The 27,183-nt window shown below is 45.0% G+C and overlaps 1 protein-coding gene across 1 annotated transcript in view; it reads right to left on the reverse strand.

Moving 5' to 3' along the window:
- Window positions 1–27,183, reverse strand: part of pdzd7a (PDZ domain containing 7a) — a 108,090-nt gene that overhangs the window by 64,923 nt on the left and 15,984 nt on the right. Inside the window, exons 5-8 of the mRNA XM_070876502.1 lie at window positions 23,374–23,547; window positions 20,500–20,647; window positions 11,901–11,961; window positions 7,326–7,823 (exon numbers count right to left, since the gene is read on the reverse strand). Of these exons, the coding sequence (XP_070732603.1) occupies window positions 7,326–7,823; window positions 11,901–11,961; window positions 20,500–20,647; window positions 23,374–23,547 (881 nt within the window). The remainder of the gene's footprint in view (window positions 1–7,325; window positions 7,824–11,900; window positions 11,962–20,499; window positions 20,648–23,373; window positions 23,548–27,183) is intronic.

Consider the following 27,183-nt stretch of genomic DNA (forward strand, 5'->3'; position numbering starts at 1 on the left):
GATGAACCCATTCGTCCAGGGCTAGGGGCGGCGTGTTTTGGGCCCCTCCCATGCAGCCTCGGAGGCGAGGAGCTATACACATGCACGCACACTCTATCGCGCATATGCAGAGGTCCTGGCATTGTTTTCTGCCGGGACCTGGCTCCGCCCTCCATGCGTTCTGCTGCGCTAAGGGCCTGGATCGATCGGACGGAGGGGAGAATACCAAGGTAAATAATAGGTGCCGTTTCTGTTCTAAAAAGTCGGCGCACCACACGGAGATGCGTCGTTCTAATCCTGGGGGCAAACTTGGGCCCCAAGTTTCCACATGATTTGCTCCTGATTTTTAGGAGCAACTGGTGTAGAACGGAGTATCTTAGACATCGGAATTCTCGTCATTTAGTTTGCTCCAGTACTAGTCAGTTAGAACAGTTTCACTTTGGAACAGAATTTTCTTTTCAAAAGGGGGCGTGTCCGGCCACTTACGCCTGTTTTCAAAGTTTCGTCAGTGAAAACTTACTCCAAACTAACTTAGAATGGAGTAAGTGAAGATTTTTGTACGCTCGAAAAAACCTTGTCTACACTTTAGAAAATCAGGCGAAGGTTACAAATCAGGCGTAGGGAATGGTGGGGGGGGGGGGAAGTGTTTAAAGGGAAGTTTACAAACATTAAACACTTCAGTTTTACAAATAAAGAGCCATCATCAATAATAAATGATAAATACATCAATAAATCAACCAATAAATCAATCAAAAAAAATTAATAAGAAATAATTTTTTTTTTTAAATCAATAAATAAAAATTTTCTACTTACCGACTGCAGCACCGGGAGCCCTCCAACAGCGTGTTGGGATGCCCCCCTCAGTGTGTCTCTGTCAGTGTCTCTATCTCTCTGTCTGTCTGTGTGTCTCTCATTCTCTGTCTGTCAGTGTCTGTGTTTCTGACAGCGAGGGGAGGGGGAGGAGGGGGGTGGAGGGAGAGAGGGGTGGAGCAGAGGGAGGGAAGGGGGAGGGAAGGGGGAGGGTAGGGGGAGAAGGGGGGAGGGGAGGAGAAGGAGAAGGGGGAGAAAGGAGATGGGGAAAAGGAGATGGGGGGAAAGGAGATGGGGGGGAAGGAGATTGGGGGGGGAAGGAGATTGGGGGGGAAGGAGATTGGGGGGGGAAGGAGATTGGGGGGGAAGGAGATTGGGGGGGGAAGGAGATTGGGGGGGGAAGGAGATTGGGGGGGAAGGAGATTGGGGGGGGGAGGAGATTGGGGGGGGGGGAAGGAGATTGGGGGGGGGAGGAGATTGGGGGGGGGAGGAGATTGGGGGGGGGGAGGAGATTGGGGGGGGGGAAGGAGATTGGGGGGGGGGAAGGAGATTGGGGGGGGGGGAAGGAGATGGGGGGGGGAAGGAGATGGGGGGGGGAAGGAGATGGGGGGAGGGGGGAAGGAGATGGGGGGAGGGGGGAAGGAGATGGGGGGAGGGGGGAAGGAGATGGGGGGGGGGAGGAGATGGGGGGGGGAAGGAGATGGGGTGGGGGAAGGAGATGGGGTGGGGGAAGGAGATTGCGGGGGGGAAGGAGATTGCGGGGGGGAAGGAGATTGCGGGGGGGAAGGAGATTGCGGGGGGGAAGGAGATTGCGGGGGGGAAGGAGATTGCGGGGGGGAAGGAGATTGCGGGGGGGAAGGAGATTGCGGGGGGGAAGGAGATTGCGGGGGGGAAGGAGATTGCGGGGGGGAAGGAGATTGCGGGGGGAAGGAGATTGGGGTGGGGGAAGGAGATTGGGGGGGGGAAGGAGATTGGGGGGGGGAAGGAGATTGGGGGGGGAAGGAGATTGGGGGGGGAAGGAGATTGGGGGGGGGAGGAGATTGGGGGGGAAGGAGATTGGGGGGGAAGGAGATTGGGGGGGAAGGAGATTGGGGGGAAGGAGATGGGGGGGGAAGGAGATTGGGGGGGGAAGGAGATTGGTGGGGGGAAGGAGATTGGTGGGGGGAAGGAGATTGGTGGGGGGAAGGAGATTGGGGGGGGAAGGAGATTGGGGGGGGAAGGAGATTGGGGGGGGAAGGAGATTGGGGGGGAGGAGATTGGGGGGAAGGAGATTGGTGGGAAGGAGATTGGGGGGAAGGAGATTGGGGGGAAGGAGATTGGGGGGAAGGAGATTGGGGGGAAGGAGATTGGGGGGAAGGAGATTGGGGGAAGGAGATTGGGGGAAGGAGATTGGGGGAAGGAGATTGGGGGGAAGGAGATTGGGGGGAAGGAGATTGGGGGGAAGGAGATTGGGGGGAAGGAGATTGGGGGGAAGGAGATTGGGGGGAAGGAGATTGGGGGGGAAGGAGATTGGGGGGGGAAGGAGATTGGGGGGGGAAGGAGATTGGGGGGGGAAGGAGATTGGGGGGGAAGGAGATTGGGGGGGGAAGGAGATTGGGGGGGAAGGAGTTTGGGGGGGGAGGAGATTGGGGGGGGAGGAGATTGGGGGGGGAGGAGATTGGGGGGGGAGGAGATTGGGGGGGGAGGAGAAGGGGAAGGGAGGCTGAACGGGCCGGGCCCGAGACTTCAGGCCGGGCCCGTCCCCAGCACCAGATTTACAGGTAGATGGCGTTGGGTCGGGTCGGGGGGGTGGTGGGAGGGAGGTCGGTTCGGTTCGGGGAGGGAGGGAGGGAGGGAGGGAGAGGGAGGTCAGGTCGGGGGGAGGGAGGTCAGGTCGGAGCCAGTCCGGGGGCGGGGGGGGGGGGAGGAGGGGGGCAGGTGTCGGGTCCGGACCGGGGGCAGGGTGGGGGGGGGGTGTCGGGTCCGGTCCGGGGGGGGGGTGGGGGAAGCGGGAGTCGGGTCGGGAGGAAGCAGGAGCTGGCCGTGGGAGGAGCCTTATTCACGCATCCCCAGTGAGGCGATTCGGCCAGGGCTAGGGGCTGCGTGCTTCAGCACCTCCCACACAGTTTCGGGCGCCTGGAGCTACTGCACTTGCATGCCCACTGTAGCGTGCATGTACAGAGGTCCCGGCACTGTTTTCGGCGCAGGGACCTGGCTCCGCCCCCTACAGCTTGTGCTGTGCTGCGCCGAGGGCCAGAGGACCTGCAGGGAGGTGGAGAATCTGGAGGGTTTTTTTAGACACACTTTGTGGCGCGAAAAACGGGCGTCCAGGTCGGGACTGCGCCGTTCTAGGCACGGCTTGAAACTTGGGCCCTTGGGCCCTAAGATAGCAAGTCTCTCAAGAATTAGATGTAGGCAAGGCTGATTTTTATAGTTTCTCATGGTTCTTAGTGTGAAAATTTGATAAAATAGCATTTACTAATTTAAATTGAAGGTTACTGTCAACTAAGTTTCAGAATAACATTATTGTCATTTAACGTTGATGTTTTTACATACCTACATATTGCCTAATTTGAATATTTAAAGTAAGAAGCTCTTTAAAAGTATATACTACACTGCATTTTATAATCTTTGCTTTAATCCTAGCTTTGAAGTGCCATCCTCCTCCAAAGAGCACTCCCGAGGAACCCAGCTTACTAGTATTTCACACAAGTGCATGCATTCTGCTATATTCAGCAGCTCTTGACTATGCAAGACTAAATGGCTGCTTGTGGAGGCACTGCATTGAACTTTCCCTCTCTGATATCAATGTAATGTGTCCCCTTCCATTAACTGTCAGTCAGCTGGGCTCTATAGGGAGTACTTCAAAAGGAGATCTTTCCTTTTCTTTAAAATCCGTGTTCTCTATCACCAAGCCCAAGCCCCATCCGGAGTTTCTCCTTGGATACCGTCGCTCCTTTCCTCCACCAGCCTCTGCACTGAGCAACTCTTCTTCTTGGTGATTTCAATATCTATCTCAACTCACCTTGCCCTCTCTCCTGTGATTTCACTGCCCTTGCCTACTCCCTTAACTCCCTTCCTCCATATAAACGCTCCTATTTATAGCCACCACCTTGACCTTACCATCTCACGTGGCCTCTTTACTTCTATGATCTCAATCACAAACATTACCATCTCTGACCACTTTTTGTATCTCTTACGATCTAGATTCCCCCTAAGCTCTACCAACCAACACTTCTTCAGTGTCCGTCCTGAGTAAAAACTCTTCCCAAGTCGCTTACAACTGCATTTTAAAACTTCCAACCACCTGGCCTTTGGACTTCCATTCGCCATGATACTTCTGCAACTGTTGATCTGCTCAACTACACCCTCACCTCCACCTTTGATGCCTTTGTCCCCAGTAAAACATTTGCATGCTTCCATCATGGTCATTCTCCCTGGTATGGCCCCACCTTCAATCCTTCAAAGACCAAGGGGTGCAAAGGTGAGTGTATCTGTCGTACAACTGGTTCAGTCATCCATCACCAGGTCTTATAATTTTAATGGAGAAAAATTGCATAGTGCTGCAGTACAGAGAGACCTGGGGGTCCTTGTGCATGAAACACAAAAAGTGAGTATGCAGGTACAGCAAGTAATCAGCAAGCAAATGGAATGTTGGTCTTTATTGCAAGAGGGATAGAGTATAAAAGCAGAGAAGTCCTGCTACAACTGTACAGGGTATTAGTGAAGCCACACCTAGAGTACTGCACACAGTTTTGGTCTCCGTATTTAAGGAAGGAAATATTTACATTGGAGACAATTCAGAGAAAGTTCACTAGGTTGATTCCGGAAATGAGGAGTTGACTTATGAAGATAGGTTGAGTAGGTTGGGCTTATACACATTGGACTTCAGAAGAATGAGAGGTGATCTTATCGAAACATATAAGATAATGAGGGGGCTCAACAAGATGGATGCAGAGAGTATTTCCACTCATAAGGGTAAAACTAAGGGGCATAATCTCAGAATAAGGGGACCGCCCATTTAAAACTGAGACGAGGAGGAATTTCTTCTCTCACAGGATTGTAAATCTATTGAATTCTCTGCCCCAGAGAGCTGTGGCGGCTGGGTCATTGAATATATTTAAGGCGGAGAGCGACAGATTTTTAATCAATAAGGGAATAAAGGGTTATGGGGAGTGGGCAGGGAAGTGGAGCTGAGTCCATGGATCAGATCAGTCATGATCTTATTGAATGGCGGAGCAGGCTCGAGAGGCCAGATGGCCTACTCCTGCTCCTATTTCTTATGCTCTTATGTTCTTATAATGTACTTGCTGGACCATATCAAGCACTATCAGGCATCACTTCCCTCTGCTGCACCCAGTGTTCCAGAAGTCATCAGGAGAGCAACAATAACCCCGGTTTCTTTTCTCCACTGCCAACTATCTCCTTAAACCCTCTTCCCTGCCCCTCCACCCTCATCTCCAACAAGTGCGAGGAGCTCATAAACCTCTTTGTCACTAAGATTGAGACCATCTGCTCAGCTGCCTATGCTACTTCCCCCACTCCCCACTCCACTTGCCCACCAAGCCAAACCTCTCCCCAGGTTTTCCCTTGTGCTAACCCTGATCCCACATCCTTTTCTAGTTTGTCTCCTATCTCTCCTTATGTCCTTTACAATCTAAACTTACCCATAAGACTCACTTTCTTTTCCCTTGAACTCATTTCCACTAAAAAGCTGACCACCCAACTTCCCTTCCTGGCCCCCCATGCATGCTGACATTGTACATGGTTTATTCTTCTCAGACACTGTCTCCTTCTTTTCAAAACTGCCATCATCACCCTTTCCTCAAAAATCCACCCTCACCCCTGTTTCCTTGCAAACTATCACCCTATGCCTTACCTCCCTTTCCTCCACAAAACCCTCGATTGTGTTGTCGTCTCCCAAATTCCGGCCAATATCTCCTTCTCTGGATTAGCGTCCACCCTAGTCTGATTATGCCTGTGAAGCACCTCAAGACTTTTATTTTGGTAGAAGGCACTATATTAATACAAATTGTTGTTGTTACCTATGAATCCCAAATCTTGCACTATCTTCTTTAAGGTTTCATAATTAATTTTGCGTTCATTTTGAATGCTTTTACACCTATGCTCGTCTTGCATTTGCTAACATTTCAGTTAATTTGCTGATGCAATGCCTGCCCTTTCTTGTACATTTTTGCTTCCCACATAATTATGTATTCTCTGCAAGTTTACATATTCTCTGTCTAATCTCCTCTTCAAGGTCACCGACTGTATGTGGATTATGAACAGCAGTGATTTGAGGACTAATCCCTGAGGAACCCCACTGGTCACTGAATCCCAAAGTAAAGCTCTTTAAAGCTTCTCTATCCTACCCCAGATTTACATGCAATGATTTTAGGTCAATCTCATAAACTCAATATCATCTAACCACCAAGATGAGTGTACTTGGAGTGACTTTGAAGCAGTGCAATTAGCAAATAGGTTACTTCATTAAACTATTAAATGAACACAGAACAGTACGTTCTTTATCTTAACATTTATCATTTCATATCTACTCACGCTCCTTTATTATCCTATGCAAATACCATGGCCATTTCAAGGACACCAAGTTTAACTATCAGTGTTGATCTGTAATACCTCATTAGCTATTCTGAGGTTGAATTTGTTGCATAATCACAGCCATTCAATATGTATTAAACAGCTCTTTAGTCTTCCTGTTTATTATAACTAAACTACAAATGCTGGAAATCTGAATTCAAAGCTGATAAAGCTAGAATTACACAGCAGATCAATTAGAAACTGTAAAAAAAAAGTTAATGTTTAACTGTTTTTTGTATTCATTCACGGGATGCGGGCATTGCTGGCAAAGCCAGCATTTATTGCAAATTCCTAATTGCCCTCGAGAAGGTGGTGGCGAGCCGCCTTCTTGAACCAATGCAGTCCGTGTGGTGAAGGTACTTCCACAGTGCTGTTGGGAGGGTGTTCCAGTATTGTGACCCAGTGATGATGCAAGAACCCCGATATATTTCCAAGTCAGGATTGTGTATGTGACTTGATGGGGAACTTGCAGGTGATGGTGTTCCTAGGCGCCTGCTGCCCTTGTCCTTCTAGGTGCCTTTTTCTTTACAGTTGCTGACTGGCCTACTATTTATTTTCATCATTTTCTGTTTTGATTTCAGTGCTCTAGTTATACTCAGTTTAGGAGTAAAACACTTATTTGACTCATCAATAATTAATTAGAACTGTTTGCAATCATTTTTCAGTCACCTAATTTTTAAAGAATAATTAAGAGCTCCTGCTCCAGTCCATTATTTGTTAGATCAGTTTAAAATAAGTCAACTTCTAGGATTGAGTTAGCTTTGGTTTAGGTCCATTAATACAAATTACAGCCAAGTAACAGCAATAATTTTTAAAATAGTGCAATTTGATTAACTCATTCTAATACTTCAAAGATAAGTAAATATATTTAAGAATGAACATCAAAAAATATAAACATGCCAAAACCTATGGAAGCTAAAACAAAGAACCTGCGATTCTGTACATTTAAAGAATCTCACCTCCAATAGTAATATAACTTTGTGATCGTCTGATTGGTTTTCTTGGTTTGCTCAGGGCCATCAGCACTGCCGTTTTTGGAGAGTCCAAAAGTTCATCAGCGGAATCCCCAGTGGAGTAAGTTCTTGGTTTGTTGTGAGTTTCCTTAAAACTCTCTGATCTAATGGCTGTCTCCTTTAAGAGCACTGTTCGCCCAAGTGTCCTGCTTCGTTCTGTCACTGATTTTCCTGTTCTCTGCTCACCTGAAACGTCAATATTTGAGGAGGGGGACAGCTGGAGGTCTGTCTGCATAGCAGTCTCTATTGTCTCTAGACGATTGTACTGCAGAGATTTGGAGTCCTCTGTGGAAATACATACATCTACCATATCAGTTGAACTGTGGGTAGTTGGGAGGAAGACCTGTAAAGAATCACTGATGGAGCTCAAAGGTGTCCCAGATGAATGAGATGAAGTGGAAGAATTTGTGTCTGAGCCAAAACGCTGAGAATGATTATTTGTCACTGAAAAAAACAAAATGGCACTGTAATTTAGGATTAGGAATCGTCATCTGGAAGACTAAAGGTTGTATAGAACAGTATCTGCAGAGCAAAAACTTGGAATGACTCTTCTTCAGATGATTATTCTTCCGAATGCTAGCAAAATATTCATAACTATGTGTCTGATCAACCTGTTTACATCATAAGCCCATTACTTTAAATGGAAGGAAAATTGGATGGAGTCCCTTTACAGGCATGCACTCTAACCCAGTTGATTTTCCAATCGTTGCTGTGCTCATACAATCCAGTGCCCCATGGCACAGAATATTAAGCAGTATTTACTCACCAATAAATTGCTAACTGATGCTCAGTTTGGGTTCTGCCAGGACTACTTGGCTCCAGACCTCATTACATGGACAAAAGAGCTGAATTTCAGAGGCGAGGTAAGAGTGACTTGCCCTTAACAACGAGGCAGCATTTGGCCGAGTGTGACACCAAGGAGCCCTAGCAAAATTGAAGTCGATGGTGACCAGGGGGAAAATTCTTCATTGGCTGGAGTCATACCTAGCACAAAGGAAGATGGTTGTAGTTGTTGGAGGTCAATCATCTCAGCCTTCGGCCATCACTCAGAGCAGTGTCCTTGGCCAACCATCACCAGCTGCTTCATCAATGACCTGCATCATAAGGTCAGAAGTGGGGATGTTCGTTGATGATTGCACAGTGTTCAGTGTCATTCGCAATTTCTTAGATAATGAAGCAGTCTGTGCCCATCTGAACAACATCCAGGCTGGGGCTGATAAGTGGCGGGTAACATTCACAACATACAAGTGCCTGGCAATGACCATCTGCAATAAGAGAAAATCTAACCACTTCCCCTTGACATTCAATGGCATTACCATCGTTGAATTAACCACCATCAACAACCTGGGGGTCACCACTGACCAGAAACTTAACTGGACAAGCCACATAAATACTGTGGCTACAAAGCAAGTCAGAGGTTGGGTATTCTGGGGCAAATGACTCCCCAAAGCCTTTCCATCACCGACAAGGCACAAGTCAGGAATGTGATGGAATGATGTCCACTTGCCTGGATGGGTGCAGCTCCAACAACACTCAAGAAGCTTGACACCATCCAGGACAAAGCAACCCGCTTGATCGGCACCCCATCCACTACCTTAAACATTCACTCCCTCCAACACTGGCACACTGTGGCTGCAGTGTGTACCATCTACATGATGCAGTGCAGCAACTCGCCAAGGCTTTTTCAACAGTACCTCCCAAACCTGGGACCTCTACCACATAGAAGGACAAGGGTAGCAGATGCATGGGAAAACCACCACCTTCAAGTTCCCCTCCAAATCACACACCATCCTAATTTAGAAGTATATCGCTGTTCCTTCAATGTCTCTGGGTCAAAATCTTGGCTAACAGCACTGTGGGAGTACCTTCACCATATGGACTGCAACGCTTCAAGAAGGCTCACCACCATCTTTTCAAGGGTAATTAGGGATGGGCACTAAATGTTATCCTTGCCAGCAACGCCCACATCCCGTAAATGAATTACAAAATAAGATTCAGGCAAATCTCCCCATATGTTTTAATTAAAACGCATGCACTAATAATTTAAACAGGCATTGATCAGGCATAGATTCATAAATATTTTACTAGTTTATGTTTCATGGCTATTTTCAACTTGGCCGCCTAGGCCGTACCTGCTGCAGTGGATTGCCCACCCATTGTAGAACCTGCCCGATTTTCACTGTATTGATTTCAATGGGATTAAAGGCGGTGAAGTTGAAAATTACCCCCATAATCTGTTTACATGGAGATTATATATAAAACTGATAAATTTATTCCAAGTCTTCAGTTTAAATATAGCCTGATCAATCACTAATGATGTAAATCAATAGAAAACTCACCCTTCTTCTGTCCCTGTTTCTGTGTTAATATCATATCAATACATTAATGAGTATATCAGCGATTGTATAGATACTCAAAGCGCACTGAGGCATAAACCTAATCCCTTTTAAAATCTAAGTTCAATACATGAGCACAGCACAAACTGCTTGGATTTAGTGTTCTATCTCCCTTATGAAGAGAGCTGATGGGTGTCTAAAAATTTCTTTCTGGTGCCCCGCTCAAAGCAGGCCAACTTTGGCCAGAATTCCTGGTCTTCTGAGAGATAGGTGCCTAGAAATGCTCTTGTAGCACAAGCAATTCATCAGGAGCATGTAAAGTAGGGATCGTTCTTACAAGCTCTCTCTGCGGGGTCAGCGAGTGAATGCGGGCCACATCATTAGCATGCCCGACACGAGACTCCCATAGCAAGCACTCTACTCGGAGCTTCATCACGGCAAGCGAGCCCCAGGTGGACAGAGGAAACGCTTCAAGGACACCCTCAAAGCCTCCTTGATAAAGTGCAACATCCCCACCGGCACCTGGGAATCCCTGGCCCAAGACCGCCCAAGTGGAGGAACAGCATCCGAGAGGGCGCTAAGCACCTCAAATCTCATCGTCGAGAGCAAGTAGAAACCAAGCACAGACAGCGGAAGGAGCGTGAGTCAACCCAAGCGCCCTACCCACCCTTTCCTTCAACCACTGTTTGCCCCACCTGTCACAGAAACTGTAGGTCCCACATTGGACTCTTCAGCTACCTGAGAACTCACTGAGAGTGGAAGCAAGTCATCCTCGACTCCAAGGGACTGCCTATGATGATGATGATGAATCCCAGTACTGCCAGGATGTTTATCCCATAGATTTTTGGTCCTACCGTGTTTCTTTTTAGTCATTAGAATAGACATACATACTCTTAAAAAAAAATCTACGAAACAATAATTAAGTTGGTGTACTGCAATGCTGACGAATTCACAGTACAAGGTGCATTTCCAGTAGTTAAGTAGTTGTTTTCCCCTCTTAGTGTAAATTTATATTTTATAAAATTATGAAGTGCAACACAGGGGACTATCAGTGCCTGGTAACCTTCTGATATACAGAAAAATATTTATCAAGGAGTCAGTGTTGAGGCTGTGTGAAAACGCTGGCTTAAAAGGGAAAAAAACTTACAGCATCTCACACCTAACAAATATGTTCCACCCAGGATCATTTTTACCAGGAGATCTGGTTGTTACGGAGTCATAAATATCCAGGAAAGGATAAAATGTACTTCCCATATGCTGGAAAACTGCAATGTTAGATGTTGAATTTCCTCAGACACAGGATAAGAAACTGTAATTTTTTAGTATTCTATTGAAGTGTACTATGTAGTGTCCGATTCACCTTGTACTGTGAATTCATCAGGATTGCAGTGTGCCAACTTAATTATTGCTTCGTAGATTTTTTTTTAAAGAGTATGTATGTCTATTCTAATGTCCAAAAAGAAACACAATAGGGCCAAAAATCTACGGGATACAATATATGGACACACACATACACCTAGAATTTCCACGGAGGTTCTCCAGTGGGAGATCGGCGAGAGCTCCATAGAAATGGCAAAAAACGGATGTTTCTTTAGGTTGTTCCTCTACAGTTTCCACTCACCTTCTGCCGAAGTTCTGTCAGGATCTTGGGCGAACCCCGTGGAAATTCAAGGAAATAATGTCTGTCGTGGTGAGTTCCCTATTTCAACTGTCAGATGGGGAAAGAGGGGAGTAACCAGTCAAATCAAGGGTTCTCCGGAGAGAGAGAGAAAAAAGAGAGAAGATACGTTTATCCATGGTACTCCTAATGACTAACTGAACAGTGGGATAGCCAGAGTAGGTGATCTAATTCCTCTCATTCCCTGGTGAGAAAGGAGATAGACCACTTTTGAGAAATCCTGATTGCTTAAAAATGTACTTTTAAAAATTATAAACCAGGAGTTTTGGTTTGGTTGAAGGAAAATCTTTTTAACAAACAGTTAACGATTTACAATGATAGTTTTGTAAAATAGATTTTCTTCAACTCTACGTACAGAGAGGAAAATATCCTTTGTATCTTACTCCATTTGATTGAAGAAATATGGCAAAACAAAATCTGAATAAAAGTTGCCTAGTTCTTCAAATCAGAAACTTGACAAGCAGTGTCAGATTGTAATATTTATTGAGACTTCTGTATTGTACTCACATTTAGTTAGCCAGCTGTATTCTGCCACCATTTCCTTGTACGCAGGATATCTGCCAACCTCCTGAGCAGAGACATGAATTATATCAGTGATTTCACCAAAGTGTATTTAGAAGAGAACTTGATCTGAGAACCTGCTAAATAATAAATTGCCTAAAGCACTCTTCACAGGTGAAAAGGTATACGAGGACCATTACAATCTATATTAACGACTTGGAAGAAGGGACTGCGTGTAACGTAGCCAAGTTTGCTGACGATACAAAGATGGGAGGAAAAGCAATGTGTGAGGAGGACACAAAAAATCTGCAAAAGGACATAGACAGGCTAAGTGAGTGGGCAAAAATTTGGCAGATGGAGTACAATGTTGGAAAATGTGAGGTCATGCACTTTGGCAGAAAAAAATCAAAGAGCAAGTTATTATTTAAATGAAGATTGCAAAGTGCTGCAGTACAGCGGGACCTGGGGGTACTTGTGCATGAAACTCAAAAGGATAGTATGCAGGTACAGCAAGTGATCAGGAAGGCCAATGGAATCTTGGCCTTTATTGCAAAGGGGATGGAGTATAAAAGCAGGGAAGTCTTGCTACAGCTATACAGGGTATTGGTGAGGCCATGCCTGGAATGCTGCGTGCAGTTTGGGTTTCCATATTTACGAAAGGATAGAAACATAGAAAATAGGTGCAGGAGTAGGCCATTTGGCCCTTCTAGCCTGCACCGCCATTCAATGAGTTCATGGCTGAACAAGGATATACTTGCTTTGGAGGCAGTTCAGAGAAGGTTCACTAGGTTGATTCCGGAGATGAGGAGGTTGACTTATGAGGAAAGGTTGAGTAGGTTGGGTCTCTACTCATTGGAATTCAGAAGAATGAGAGGTGATCTTATTGAAACATATAAGTTTATGAGGGGGCTTGACAAGGTGGATGCAGAGAGGATGTTTCCACTGATGGGGGAGACTAGAACTAGAGGGCATGATCTTAGAATAAGGGGCCGCCCATTTAAAACTGAGATGAGGAGAAATTTATTTTCTCAGAGGGTTGTAAATCTATGTAATTCGCTGCCTCAAAGAGCTGTGGAAGCTGGGACATTGAATAAATTTAAGATAGAAATAGACAGTTTCTTAAACGCTAAAGAGATAAGGGGTTATGGGGAGCGGGCAGGGAGGTGGAGCTGAGTTCATGATCAGATCAGCCATGATCTTATTGATTGGCGGAGCAGGCTCGAGGGGCTGTATAGCCTATTCCTGTTGCTATTTCTTATGTTCTTATGACAACAGCACATGCAGAGCCGATGCAAATACGGACAACCTGGAAGCTTTTAACTGTCCAGCACATTCAAGATCATTCTTGCAGTCAATGTAATCTTCACTCTGCTTATATTGTGTAAAACACTCTTAGCTCTTCAAATTAATTAGAGTTCAGCAATTGTAATACTACACTCTGTTTTAGAATATATTTTTCTGAATTTATTGATGGTCATTTACATTAAAGATAACTGGTTCTATACTGTTAGTTGATCTTAACCAAGGCAGCAGTTGGGAGCACCACAATTGTCCTCAGTTGCCCAGACCTATGGAGGGGAGGGGGAACAAAATCAGTCAGCTCATTGTTGCTATCCACTGACTCCTACTGGAAGGTGCATGTATGTGGACATTAGATGAGGTCAGGGTTTGTCTTAACTGAGATGCCCTTATGTCCCTACAATCAAACCATCCATCCACACTCATTGTCTAGGAACATAGGAACAGGAGTAGGCCATTTAGCCTCTCGAGCCTATTCCACCATTGAATGAGATTATGGCTGATCTGCGACCGAACTCCCTATACCCACCTTTGTTCCATTTCCCTTAATAGCTTTGGTTAACAAAAATCTATCAATCTCAAATTAAAAATTAACGATCGACCGAGCATCAACTGGCATTTGTGGAAGAGAGTTCCAAACTTCTACCACCCTTTGCATGTAGAAGTGTTTCCTAACTTCACTCCTGAAAGGCCTGGCTCTAATTTTTAGGCTAGATCTAGACTCTCCAACCAGCGGAAAAAATTTATTTATCTATCCTGTCCGTATCCCCTTATTATCTTGAAAACTTGGACCAAATCATCCTTAACCTTCTAAATTCCAGGGAATACAACCCTAGTTTGCATCATCTCTTCTTGTAATTTAACCCTTGAGTTCAGGTAGCATTTCTAGGTTCACAAATGGAAAATGGCCACTTGATTCAGGTACCAGAAGGCAACTGTCATCTGTAGAACCATACTCTAATGGGAGTCAGCACTTTCAGGAGAGGAAATTGGCTAAAACAAATGGTGGAGAGGCATTCAGATCTTAACGCAGCAGGTTAAGTACTAACAGGCCACATCCACAGTGGTCGCATAGTAATTTGCTTCCACAATTTCTCACACAAGTTGGTAAACTCAGTTACATCACAATGTTAATTAATTACAATATAGAAAGTTTAAGAAATCCTAATTTTTCCTGTTAAGTAACAAGGAAACCAACTTATTAAGCATATAATATAGACAAACGTTATATTATGTTTGAGATATTGCAAGCATAATGTTCTGAATCTTTGGTGTCGATATTAACCCTCCCCACCCCCCATGATGGACGGGAGAGGATCGAGGGTTAAAAATGCAAAATTGCGAAATGTGACCAACCCACATGTATGTGCTCGTTGCCGTATTTGGGGTGGTGGGTTGCATGGCGTGCCTGCGTCCCGGTTTCGAGAGGCGGCACACTTCATTATAATATTTAAATCAGGCTCCCACAGTGCAATTTAATGCTGACCAGCCTGATGTCTCAGGGCTCAGGGAACCCGACAACAAAATGGAGAGGGGAGCAGCTGGATCAATCAGGTAAGTGCTTTTTATAGCACTGCTTGTGAGCCAGGAGGAACAGCAGTGCTCCCCATGGCCTTTCAAGCAAATCTTCTGCTAATCACTGCTGCGATTGCCAAACACACCCACCCACCCTCAACCCCTGATCTCAAATTCAACACTCCACCACCAACCCCGATCTTCACCTCCCTCCCTCCCTGATTGCCATGTTCTGACCTCCCCCACCTCCAACCCCTCTTTGCCGATTACAGGGGAGTATTGGAGATGGTCATACTTAATGGATCTGAGTAATTTTTATATAGAATTCCTAATCTAAAACATAATTCTTTTACCATAATCTCGGATTTAAAAAAAAATTGAAATGCAAAGCTAAATGTAGAAATGGATATTTAACATCAATGGCAATATCACCGGTTACAATTTAATTGCAAGGTTCAGTTGAGATTACTGACATCAGTGGAAGTAGTGACTAAATTATAGCCAGTATGTTGGTGTTTATGACATATAAAAAAAAACAGTAATTTTTTTTAATGTTGTTAACCTACCAACAACACTGAGAGCTACAGTTTGCCAGGACTTACCTGTCATACAATGCAATTATCATGGTCCTGAAGAAACTGCAAAGATTCATATTTCTCAGTAAAACTACAGCGGTAATTTTAACCCCCTAGAATGGCTGGGTTGGGTGCTGGAGAGCAGTTAAAAATGTCAAATCTGACCCTCACCCACCCACTTCCGGTTTTAATAGAGGTGGGCAACCAATCCGCTCTCAGGAGGTGGGTTAGTTGGTAAAATCTTTTAATGAGGCTGCATGCCACCATTTTTACAAGCTTTTAATTTTTTTTACTAATTTCGGCGGGATTTCCCAGGCCTCGGGAAACCTGGCAGAAAAAAGGACTGAGTAGGGCCGGATCTATAATGTACAGCACTACTTGTCGGCCAGGTCAGGTTGGAGTGTTTCCTCCAGGCCCAGCAAGCTTACTTTCTTCCTTCCACGCAACCGAGAGCTCTTCATCGACCACAATCCTCGCCTGCCTGTGATCTCTCCCTCAGTCGCTCTCTCCTCTCTGCTCCCTGGCTGGCTTTCCCACCTGACAGTCAGGCAGCCTGCCAATCAGGGCAGAAAACCTGGTGAAAAAATTTAAAAGGAGTCCTGCTGTTAATTTCCGCAGGACGTCCAGGAAACCTGTATTTCCGATTTTCCCGTCCAGATCTCCTTCTCACCCATTCCATCTCCGCCTTCCCATAAATATCATAAGAACATAAGAAATAGGATCAGGAGTAGGCCATCAGGAGCCTTGAGCCTGCTCCGCCATTCAATAAGATCATGGTTGATCTGATCCTGGCCTCAACTCCACTTGCCTGCCCGCTCCCCATAACCTTTGACTTCCTTATCAAACAAAAAGCTGTCTCTCTCTACCTTAAATATATTCAAAGACCCAGCCCCCACGGCTAATTCACGAACCTCAGAGAAGAAATTCCTTATTTCTGTTTTAAATAGGCGACCCCTTATTCTGAAACTATGCCCCCTAGTTCTAGATTCCCCCATGAGGGGAAACATCCTCTCTGCATCTACCCTGTCAAGCCTGGAGTCATCTTCGTAAACTTGAAGTCATCCAAAACTCAGCAGCCCGTGTACTAACCAAATCAAGATCACCCATCACCCCTGTGCTTTCTGATCTACATTGGCTCCCAATTAAACAACGCCTTGATTTTAAAATTCTCATTCTTGTTTACAAATCACTCCATGGCCTAGTCCCTCCCTATCTCTATAATCTTTTTCAGCCTCACATTCTCACAAAATGTCTGCGCTTCTCAAATTCTGGCTTCTTGAACATCCCTCATTATAACTGTTCAACCATCGGTGGACGTGCCTTTAGCTGCCTAGGCCCTAAACCTCTGTGCCTCGCTACCTCTTTTTCCTCCTTTAAGAAGCTCGTTAAAATTTACCTCTTTAAACAAGCTTTTGATCACTTGCCTTAATTTCTTCTGTGGCTCGGTGTCAAATTTATCTGTTTGTCTATACCACTGTTGTGAAACGCCTCGGGACATTTTACTACATTAAAGGCACTATATAAATACAAGTTATTATTATTATTATAAGCCCCCTCAGAATCTTATATATTTCAATCAGATCACCTCTCATTCTTCTAAACTCCAAGGAGTATAGGCCCAACCTGCTCAACCTTTCTTCATATGACAACCCCTTCATCTCAGGAATCAACCTCGTGAACCTTCGCTGAACTGCCTCAAATGCAAGTATATCCTTCCTTAAATAAGGAGACCAAAACTGTATGCAGTGCTCTAGATGTGGTCTTGCCAATGCCCTGTACAGTTGGAGCAGGATTTCCCTACTTTTATATTCCATTCCCCTTGCAATAAAGGCCAGCATTCCATTTGCCTTCCTGATTACTTTGCTGTACCTGCATGCTAACTTTTTGTGTTTCATGTACAAGAACCCCCAGATTCCTCTGTACTACAGCATTTTGTAATCGCTTCCTATTTAAATAATTTGCTTTTTTATTTCTCCTACCAAAGTGGATAACGTCACATTTTCCCACATTATAATCCATCTGCCAAATTATTGCCCACTCACTGAGCCTTTCTACATCCCTTTGTAGATTCCTTGCGTCCACTTCAGAACTTGCTTTGCCACCTATCTTTGTATCATCAGCAAATTTGACTACGTTACACTCGGTCCCTTCATCCAAGTCATTAATATAGACTGTAAATAGTTGAGGCCCCAGCACTGATCCCTGTGGCACCCCACTAGTTACAGTTTGCCAACCGGAAAATGACCCATTTATCCCGACTCTCTGTTTTCTGTTAGTTAGCCAATCCACTATCCACGCTACTATATTACCCCTAACCTCGTGAGCTCTTATCTTGTGCAGTAACCTTTTGTGTGGCACCTTATCGAATGCTTTCTGTAAATCCAAATATACAACACCAACTGGTTCGCCTTTATCCACTCTGCTCATTACATCCTCAAAGAACTCCAGCAAATTTGTCAAACATGATTTTCCTTTCATAAAATTATGCTGACTCTGCTTGACTGCATTATGATTTTCTAAATGTCCTGCTACTACTTCCTTAATGATGGACTCCAGCATTTTCCCAATGACAGATGTTAGGCTAACTGGTCTCCTGCTTTCTGTCTCCCTCTTTTCTTAAATAGGGGTGTTACATTTGCAGTTTTCCAGTCCACTGGGACCTCTCCAAAATTCAGGGAATTTTTGTAGATTACAACCATTGCATCCACTAAGTCTGCAGCCACCTCTTTTAAGACCTAGAATGCATGCCATCAGGTCCAGGGGACTTGTCCAACTTTAGTCCCATTAGTTTGCCTAGTACTTTATCTCTAGTGATAGTGATTGTTTTAAGTTCCGCCCCCCCCCACCGCAATAGCTCCTTTATCATCAGTTATTGGGATGGTTTTAGTGTCCTCGACCATGAAGACCGATACAAAATATTTGTTCAAAGTCTCTGCTATTTCCCTGTTTCCCATTATTAATTCTCCAGTTTCATCCTCTAAGGGACAAAGCTACTCATTTCCTTTTTATATACCTGTAGAAGCTCTTACTGTCTGTTTTTATATTTCTTGCTAGTTTACTCTCATATGCTATCTTCTCTATCGTTATCATTTTTTTAGTCGTCCTTTGCTGGTTTCTAAAAATTTCCCAATCTTCTGGCCTTCCATTGTCCTTCGCAACATTGTGTACCTTTGTTTTCAATTTGATACCAGCCTTTGCTTCCTTAGTTAGCCAGGGATGGTTCATCCTTCTCTTAACATCTTTATTTCTCACTGGAATAAATATTTGTTGAGAGTTATGACATATCTCCTTAAATGTTTGCCACTGCGTTTCTACAGTTTTACCCTTTAATATATTTTCCCAGTCCACTTTAACCAACTCTGCCTTCATACTTTTGTAATTACCTTTATTTAAGTTCAGGACACTAGTTTGAGACCTAGCTTTCTCACCCTCAAACTGAATTTGAAATTCTACCATGTTATGATCACTTGTCCCAAGAGGATCCTTCACTACAAGATCATTAATTAATCCACTCGTTACACATTACCAGATCTAAAATAGTTTGCTCCCTGGTTGGTTCTACAACGTATTGTTCCAATAAACCATCCCGCATACACTCTATGAACTCTTCCTCAAGGTTACCATTGCCAATTTGATTTGTCCAAAGATTAAAATTGCCCATGATTATTGCTATACCTTTCTTACAAGCCTCCATTATTTCTTAATTTATACTCTGTGCTACTGGTTGGGGACCTGTAAACCACTTCCACCAGTGGCTTCTTTCCCTTATTACTTATCTCCACCCAAACTGATTCTACATCTTGATCTTCTGAGCCAATATCATTTCTTACTACTGCACTGATCTCATCCTTTATTAACAGAGCTACCCCAGCTCCTTTTCTTTTCTGCCTATCCTTCCGAAATGGCAAATACCCTGAATATTTAGTTCCCAGCCTTGGTCATCTTGCAACCACGTCTCTGTAATGGCTATTAGATCATACCCATTTATTTCTATTTGTGCCGTCAACTCATCGGGGCCAATATTTCCATTCCATTGTTGCAGAGCAGACTGTTAAAATACATTTTGGAAGATAGTCAGCACTGAGATTCAATAGCTTCCAGATTTGTGAAGTTTTTATTTACTTTACCATCTGTTATTTTCACTGATACATCATCAGATGAAAGCACTGTCAATTGCTGTGAGCTCAAGGGTATAATTACCTTCTGTAACACTGTAACAGCAAAATGATATAGCTACATGATTCATGAAAGAGTGCCGTCATTTTGTAATTTGCAGTATATTGCCAGGGTATTCATTATACAGTATATATTATAATAATTATAATTTCAATACAAACCATTCACACAAAGTACTCTTGAACAGCAGATTACTTTCACACTTCTTTATTTTACAGCTGTTAGTCTAGTTGTGTACACACAGATCAGTTTAATATCTCATTAATTGATGAATACTGGAGTTTAGCCAAGGTAAATGTAATTTGCCAAATCCCAATGTTAATATGAAAATAGAATGTTTTCTACATAAATATATTCATACGGGTCGCCGGTTGGAGCGTGGGCAGGAGCATCGATGGGGCCCAATCCTCGCTCAGCCAGTTCAGAAAGAAAGAAAGACTTGCATTTCTGTGGTGCCTTTCATGACCTCGGGACGTCCTGGGGCGCTTTGCAGCCCACGAGGTAATTTTTGGAGTGTAGTCACTGTTGTAATGTAGGAAATGTGGGCCACCCCTACTTGCGAGGCAAATGAGGACATGGGGCCCAGGGGAGCCGAGGGCCCGGGGGTGGCGCAGGTCAGCCCATACTGCGATTTGTGTGCACACTAGGTCTGAGCAGTAGAGCAGGTCTCCAGTCGTCCTGGTTTAACCCTTGCCACTGGATAAAGGCCTAGCTCTGTCAAGCCCGTGTGGTGGCTGATGTGCAACAGTCACCACACATTAAAAAAATCCATGCACAGGCATCCTCCATCCCTGGAGTTCAGGACTGGAATATCGGGTATTTCATTGAAATATCTGTGAACTCATCCCTTTTGGTGTGGAAGCAAGTCATCCTCGTTCGAGGGACCGCCTATGATGATGATGATGATGATTTATACGGTAGCAATTTAAAAAAATACAGCCAGTAAAGCTGTACTGTGTCCTGCATAACAGTGTTTGGAAAGAGAAAATCCAATTCTGCACTAACATACAATGCAGATACAGTGATATTTTCACGTTTACCTTTATTGTCAGCATAATGTGGGTGTAACTCTTCAGGATTTCTACTGCCTTGCTGTGAGTGATTTTCTCAAAGCTTATTCCATTGGCTGCCAGGATCTGGTCACCAACTTTAATGCCATTCTGCTCTGCTAGTCCTCCAGGATCAACTCTGCCATTAAATAATTATCTTTAATACAGAGGGGCTCAATAAAACAGAAGACAAAAAGACACAAGCAATCAGAGCATTTGTGATGGTTCTGCTGATTTTTTTTACTGTATAAATCAGCAATATCTGGCTGTACTAAATTAGTGATTTCTGGCAGGGCAGTAGTGGGGTGACTACAATTGGCCATAGTTCCTTTAGATTAGGAAGGGTAGAGTAAAAACAGACAGGATTTCTGCTTCTGATAGATATCCTGAAATTGCTGCTGGAAATACGGGTGTCAGTTGGGGGCAGAATTGGGCTCAGCTGTGTTGCGCCCCACAACTGAATGGCCTGTGACACTCACTATCTCGGCTCACAGATAGATAGATAGAAAATAGGTGCAGGAGTAGGCCATTCGGCCCTTCGAGCCTGCACCGCCATTCAATGAGTTCATGGCTGAACATGCAACTTCAGTACCCCATTCCTGCTTTCTCGCCATACCCCTTGATCCCCCTAGTAGTAAGGACTACATCTAACTCCTTTTTGAATATATTTAGTGAATTGGTCTCAACAACTTTCTGTGGTAGAGAATTCCACAGGTTCACCATTCTCTGGATGAAGAAGTTTCTCCTCATCTCGGTCCTAAATGGCTTACCCCTTATCCTTAGACTGTGACCCCTGGTTCTGGACTTCCCCAACATTGGGAACATTCTTCCTGCATCTAACCTGTCTAAACCCGTCAGAATTTTAAACATTTCTATGAGATCCCTCTCTCATTCTTCTGAACTCCAGTGAATACAAGCCCAGTTGATCCAGTCTTTCTTGATATGTCAGTCCCGCCATCCCAGGAATCAGTCTGGTGAACCTTCGCTGCACTCCCTCAATAGCAAATATGTCCTTCCTCAAGTTAGGAGACCAAAACTGTACACGATACTCCAGGTGTGCCTCACCAAGGCCCTGTACAACTGTAGTAACACCTCCCTGCCCCGTACTCAAATCCCCTCGCTATGAAGGCCAACATGCCATTTGCTTTCTTAACCGCCTGCTGTACCTGCATGCCAACCTTCAATGACTGATGTACCATGACACCCAGGTCTCGTTGCACCTCCCCTTTTCCTAATCTGTCACCATTCAGATAATAGTCTGTCTCTCTGCTTTTACCACCAAAGTGGATAACCTCACATTTATCCACATTCTACTTCATCTGCCATGCATTTGCCCACTCACCTAACCTATCCAAGTCACTCTGCAGCCTCATAGCATCCTCCTCGCAGCTCACACTGCCACCCAGCTTAGTGTCATCCGCAAATTTGGAGATACTAAATTTAATCCCCTCGTCTAAATGTAAACAGCTGGGGCCCCAGCACAGAACCTTGCGGTACCCCACTAGTCACTGCCTGCCATTCTGAAAAGTACCCATTTACTCCTACTCTTTTCTTCCTGTCTGCCAACCAGTTCTCAATCCATGTCAGCCCACTACCCCCAATCCCATGTGCTTTAACTTGGGGAAGGTACTGAAAATCCCCTGATGCCCACGGAACCATAGCCCAGAAAGGAGTTAACATCTTCAAGAGAAGAGAGGTAAAATGTTGGTGGTAGATAAAAGTAATCATTGTGCTTTTGAAAAAAACTTTCAAGAAGCTTTCAAAAAGGCAAATGGTCTGGACTTAACTGTGTTGTGAGCCTTGCTTCAAGGCATTGTGCAGAAAAATAAATAAATGGGAGGGATTGAAAATGGTCAATGCCAGTAGTGCAAAACAGGCTGATGGCAAATCGTGCCCGATTTATATTCCATTGACTTCAATTAAAAATAAATTTGGGTGCAGTGTAAAATGGGCAGCCAGTTCGCCAATTTGACAAGCCGATGATCAATTTAATCGCCATAGACTCTGTGTAACATAGAAGCAGAATGCATTGTTATATAGATATACTTTAAAATATTTAAATAGCAGAGCAAAATGATGCACATCTGATGAACAAAGTATATGAAATTTGCACTGAAGCATGAAAATGCTGTTTGTGACAAGCAAGTTCCACTGCAAACAGCATGTATGAAATCAGACCCACATCCTTCTTGTTTTGTGCAGTCATGTGCATGATCACATTTACATCATCCCTCTCTTAACGAGAAGTTCATGTTCATGTTTTAAACTACAATTCAACATGATTAGTTAGAACAAAAAAGAATTTTGGTTGGCATGAATGAAAATGCTTTCATTTGAAATCCATTTGCTGCTGTGTCTTGCTATTGATTTCTGAGCACGGCATATTTGACCTCTCGCAAGCACATAAGGGCATATTTTCCAATCAAGGATGAATCTGCTATGAATGCTGAATGTGGTTGAATTAAATTTCTCCTTGCATTATTTTAAAATAGGCATTAATCAGTTTTAAATCAATTACATTAAAAAAGGGTGGATCATAATCCTTTTTATCACAGCGCTTGTAAGGAGTTTAAGGGTTAAATATTTGATGTTTTAAAAAAATATAAAATAGGGATCATGAGATTCACTTGTTAAACACGGCTACCACACGTTAAAAAAATCCACGCACAGGCATCTTCCACCCTTCAACATGTAGTTCGGGACCTGGAATGTCAGGTCCTTCTTGAAACACCTAACTCATCCCTTTTTGGTGGAAGCAAGTCATCCTCAATACGAGGGACCACCTAAGAAGAAGTCTTTAATATGCAGCAAAATCAATATCCTGATTATTTTTGTATATCACTTCAACAGAAAGCTGGACCTTACCTGGACACATATATTCCCAAGCCAAATTCTTTCCCACCTCTGATATTAAAACCTAGGCACACATCATCTGAACTGGTGTAAAGATGGATAATTCTCCTGGCCCCATCCTCAGATATACTATCTGCAGAAGTTCGAGATCTTTCTGCTATTATCCTTCTTGTTGCTGTGTCAACCCTAATTTAAAAAAGAAACAGGATTTCCAGATCTGTATCCTCTGAAGCATTAACAACATTTTATATGCAGTAAATAAAAATGAGATGTTTGGTTGTGACACCAATCACAATTTTACACAGAATTACATAGAAATTACAACATGGAAACAGGCCAATTGGTCCTTATCCGCCACACCAGCAATCGTCCAAATCTCAATTGCATGCCCTATTCCCACATCCTTTACACCCTTTCCTTCTATGGGCTCAAGTTTCAGCCTGAGTTGCTCCTATTTTTTTGGATAAAACTAGTTTAGAATGGAGCATCTTAGAAATTGCAATTCCTGGCATTTAGTTTGCTCCAGTTCTAGTGAGTTAGAAAAGTTTCATTTTAGAACAGATTTTTTTTCCCCAAAAGGGGGCGTGTCCAGCCACTTACGCCCGTTTTGCAAGTTTAGGCAGCAAAAACTTACTCCATTCTAAGTTAGTTTGGAGTAAGTGTAGATTTTTGTATGCTCAGAAAATCCTTGCCTACACTTATAAATCAGGCATAGGGAACGAGAGATGGGGGATGGGGGGGGCGGGGGGGGGAGGGAAGTTTACAAACATTAAACACTTCACTTTTGCAAATAAAGAGTCATCATCAATAATAAATGATAAATAAATCAATCAATAAATCAATCAAAAAAAAATCAATCAATAAATAAAAAATTAAGTTTCTACTCACCTACTGCAGCACCGGAAGCTCTCCAACAGCGTGCTGGGATGGCCACACCGCACCGCCCCCTCCCAGTGTCTCTCTCTCTCTCTCTCTCTCTGTCGGTGTCTCTCTCTGTCTCGGTCAGTGTCTCTCTGTGATTCTGACAGCGAGGAGTGGGAGGAGAGAGGGGGGTGAGGGAGGAGGGAGGAGGGAGGGGGGGAGGTAGGGGTGAGAGGAGGGGGAAGAAGCGGGGGGAAAGAAGGAAGAGGGGGGAAAGAAGGAAGAGGGGGGAAGAGAAGGAAGAGGGGGGAAGAGAAGGAAGAGGGGGGAAGAGAAGGAAGAGGGGGGAAGAGAAGGAAGAGGGGGGAAGAGAAGGAAGAGGGGGGAAGAGAAGGAAGAGGGGGGAAGAGAAGGAAGAGGGGGGAAGAGAAGGAAGAGGGGGGAAGAGAAGGAAGAGGGGGGAAGAGAAGGAAGAGGGGGGAGAGAAGGAAGAGGGGGGAGAGAAGGAAGAGGGGGGAGAGAAGGAAGAGGGGGGAGAGAAGGAAGAGGGGGGAGAGAAGGAAGAGGGGGGAGAGAAGGAAGAGGGGGGAGAGAAGGAAGAGGGGGGAGAGAAGGAAGAGGGGGGAGAGAAGGAAGAGGGGGGAGAGAAGGAAGAGGGGGGAGAGAAGGAAGAGGGGGGAGAGAAGGAAGAGGGGGGAAGAGAAGGAAGAGGGGGGAAGAGAAGGAAGAGGGGGGAAGAGAAGGAAGAGGGGGGAAGAGAAGGAAGAGGGGGGAAGAGAAGGAAGAGGGGGGAATAGGGGGGAGAGAAGGAAGAGGGGGGAGAGAAGGAAGAGGGGGAAGAGAAGGAAGAGGGGGGAGAGAAGGAAGAGGGGGGGAGAGAAGGAAGAGGGGGGGAGAGAAGGAAGAGGGGGGGAGAGAAGGAAGAGGGGGGAGAGAAGGAAGAGGGGGGGAGAGAAGGAAGAGGGGGGAGAGAAGGAAGAGGGGGGAGAGGAGGGGGAGGGAGGAGAGAGAACGGGAGGGAGGGAGGGGGTAGAGAACGGGAGAGAGGGAGGGGGAAGCGAACATGAGAGAGGGAGGCTGAATGGGGAGGGGGGGAGGCAAGGAGGCTGAACGGGGGGGTAGGTGGGAGGAGGCTGAACGGGGGATGGAGGGGGCGGAGGGGAGGCTGAACTGGAGGGGGGGGGGCGGGGGGGAAGGCTGAACGGGAGGGGAAGCCCGAGTCCCGATCTTCAATGCCTGGGGAGCCCTTTCGGCCAGGGCTAGGGGCGGCGTGCTTCGGGCCCTTCCCACGCAGCCTGCACGGATTCGGGCTGCGAGGAGCTACTGCACATGCGCACACAGTCGAGTGTGCATGTGCAGAGGTCCCGGCACTGTTTTCAGCGCCGGGACCTGGCTCTGCCCCCCACATGTTCTGCTGTGCTGCGCCAAGGGCCTGGATCGACCAGACAGAGGGGAGAATACCAAGGTAAATAATAGGTGCCGTTTCTGTTCTAAAAAGGCGGCGCACCATATGGAGGTGCGCCGTTCTAACCCTGGGGGCAAACTTGGGCCCAAAGAATCTTCGAATTTCTGCTTACAAGTTGGCATGAACTCTATTTCAAACATTAGTTCCACTAATGTATTCCAGTGCTTCACTATCCTTTTTTGCCATATCACTCATATTTTTACCTTCAAAAGTGAAGGTAATTTAACGATTTTGTGGTAATTGTTTCAGAAAGATGCATATATGTGGCACAGTATACAATTACGGAAAGAAGTTGGTAACTGGACAAAGAGGCAATCTCTGATACTTGTTAATCGTCTGGAGAAATGCTTTTGTTGCAACAACTTGTATTTATATAGCACCTTTAATGTAGTGAAACATCCCAAGGCGCTTCACAGGAATATTTTGAGATTTAAAAAATTGTCACCGAGCCACACAAGTAGAAATTAGCGCAGGTGACCAAAAACCTGTTCAAAGAGTTATGTTTTAAGCAGCGTCTTGAAGGAGGAAAGAGAGGTAGAGAGGCGGAGAGGTTTAGGCAGGGAGTTCCTGAACTTGTGGCCCAGGCAACAGAAGGCACGGCCACCAATGGTTGAACAATTATAATCAGGGATGCTCAAGAGGGCAGAATTAGAGGAGCGCAGACATCTAGGTGGGCTGTGGGGCTGGAGGAGGTTACAGAGATAGGGAGGGGCGAGGCCATGGAGGGTTTTAAAAATAAGGAAGAGAATTTTGAAATCGAGGCGTTGCTTAACTACAAGCCAATGTGGGTCAGCGAGCACAGGGGTGATGGGTGAGCGAGACTTGGTGCTAGTTAGGACACAGGCCGCGGAATTTTGGATCACCTCTAGTTTACATAAGGTAGAATGTGGGAGGCCAGCCAGATGTGCGTTAGAATAATCAAGTCTAGAGGTAACAATGGCATGGATGAGGATTTCAGCAGGGGATGAGCTGAGGCAAGGGTGGAGACGAGCAATGTTTTAGAGGTGGAAATAAGTGGTCTTAGTTATGCTGTGGATATATGGTTGAAAGCTCATTTCAGGGTCAAATATGACACCAAGGTTGTGAATAGTCTGGTTCCACCTCAGACAGAAGTTGAGGAGAGGGATGGAGTCAGTGGCTAGGGAACGGAGTTTGTGGCAGGGACCGAGAACAATGGCTTCGGCCTTCCCAATATTCAATTGGAGAAAATTTCTCTCATCCAGAATTGGATGTCGGACAAGCAGTCTGACAATTTTGAGACCATGGAGGGATCAAGAGAAGTGGTAATGAGATAGAACTAGGTGTTATCAGTGTACATGTAGAAACTGATACTGTGTTTCCGGATGATGTCGCCAAGGGGCAACATGTAGATGAGAAATAAGAGGGGGTCAAGGATAGATCCTCAGGGGGGGACACTAGAGGTAATGATGCGGGGGTAGGAAGAGAAGCTGTTGCAGGTGATTCTCTGGCTACAATTAGATAGATAAGAATGGAAA

This window comes from Pristiophorus japonicus, chromosome 3, assembly GCF_044704955.1.
Source record: "Pristiophorus japonicus isolate sPriJap1 chromosome 3, sPriJap1.hap1, whole genome shotgun sequence".
Lineage (NCBI taxonomy): Eukaryota > Metazoa > Chordata > Chondrichthyes > Pristiophoridae > Pristiophorus > Pristiophorus japonicus.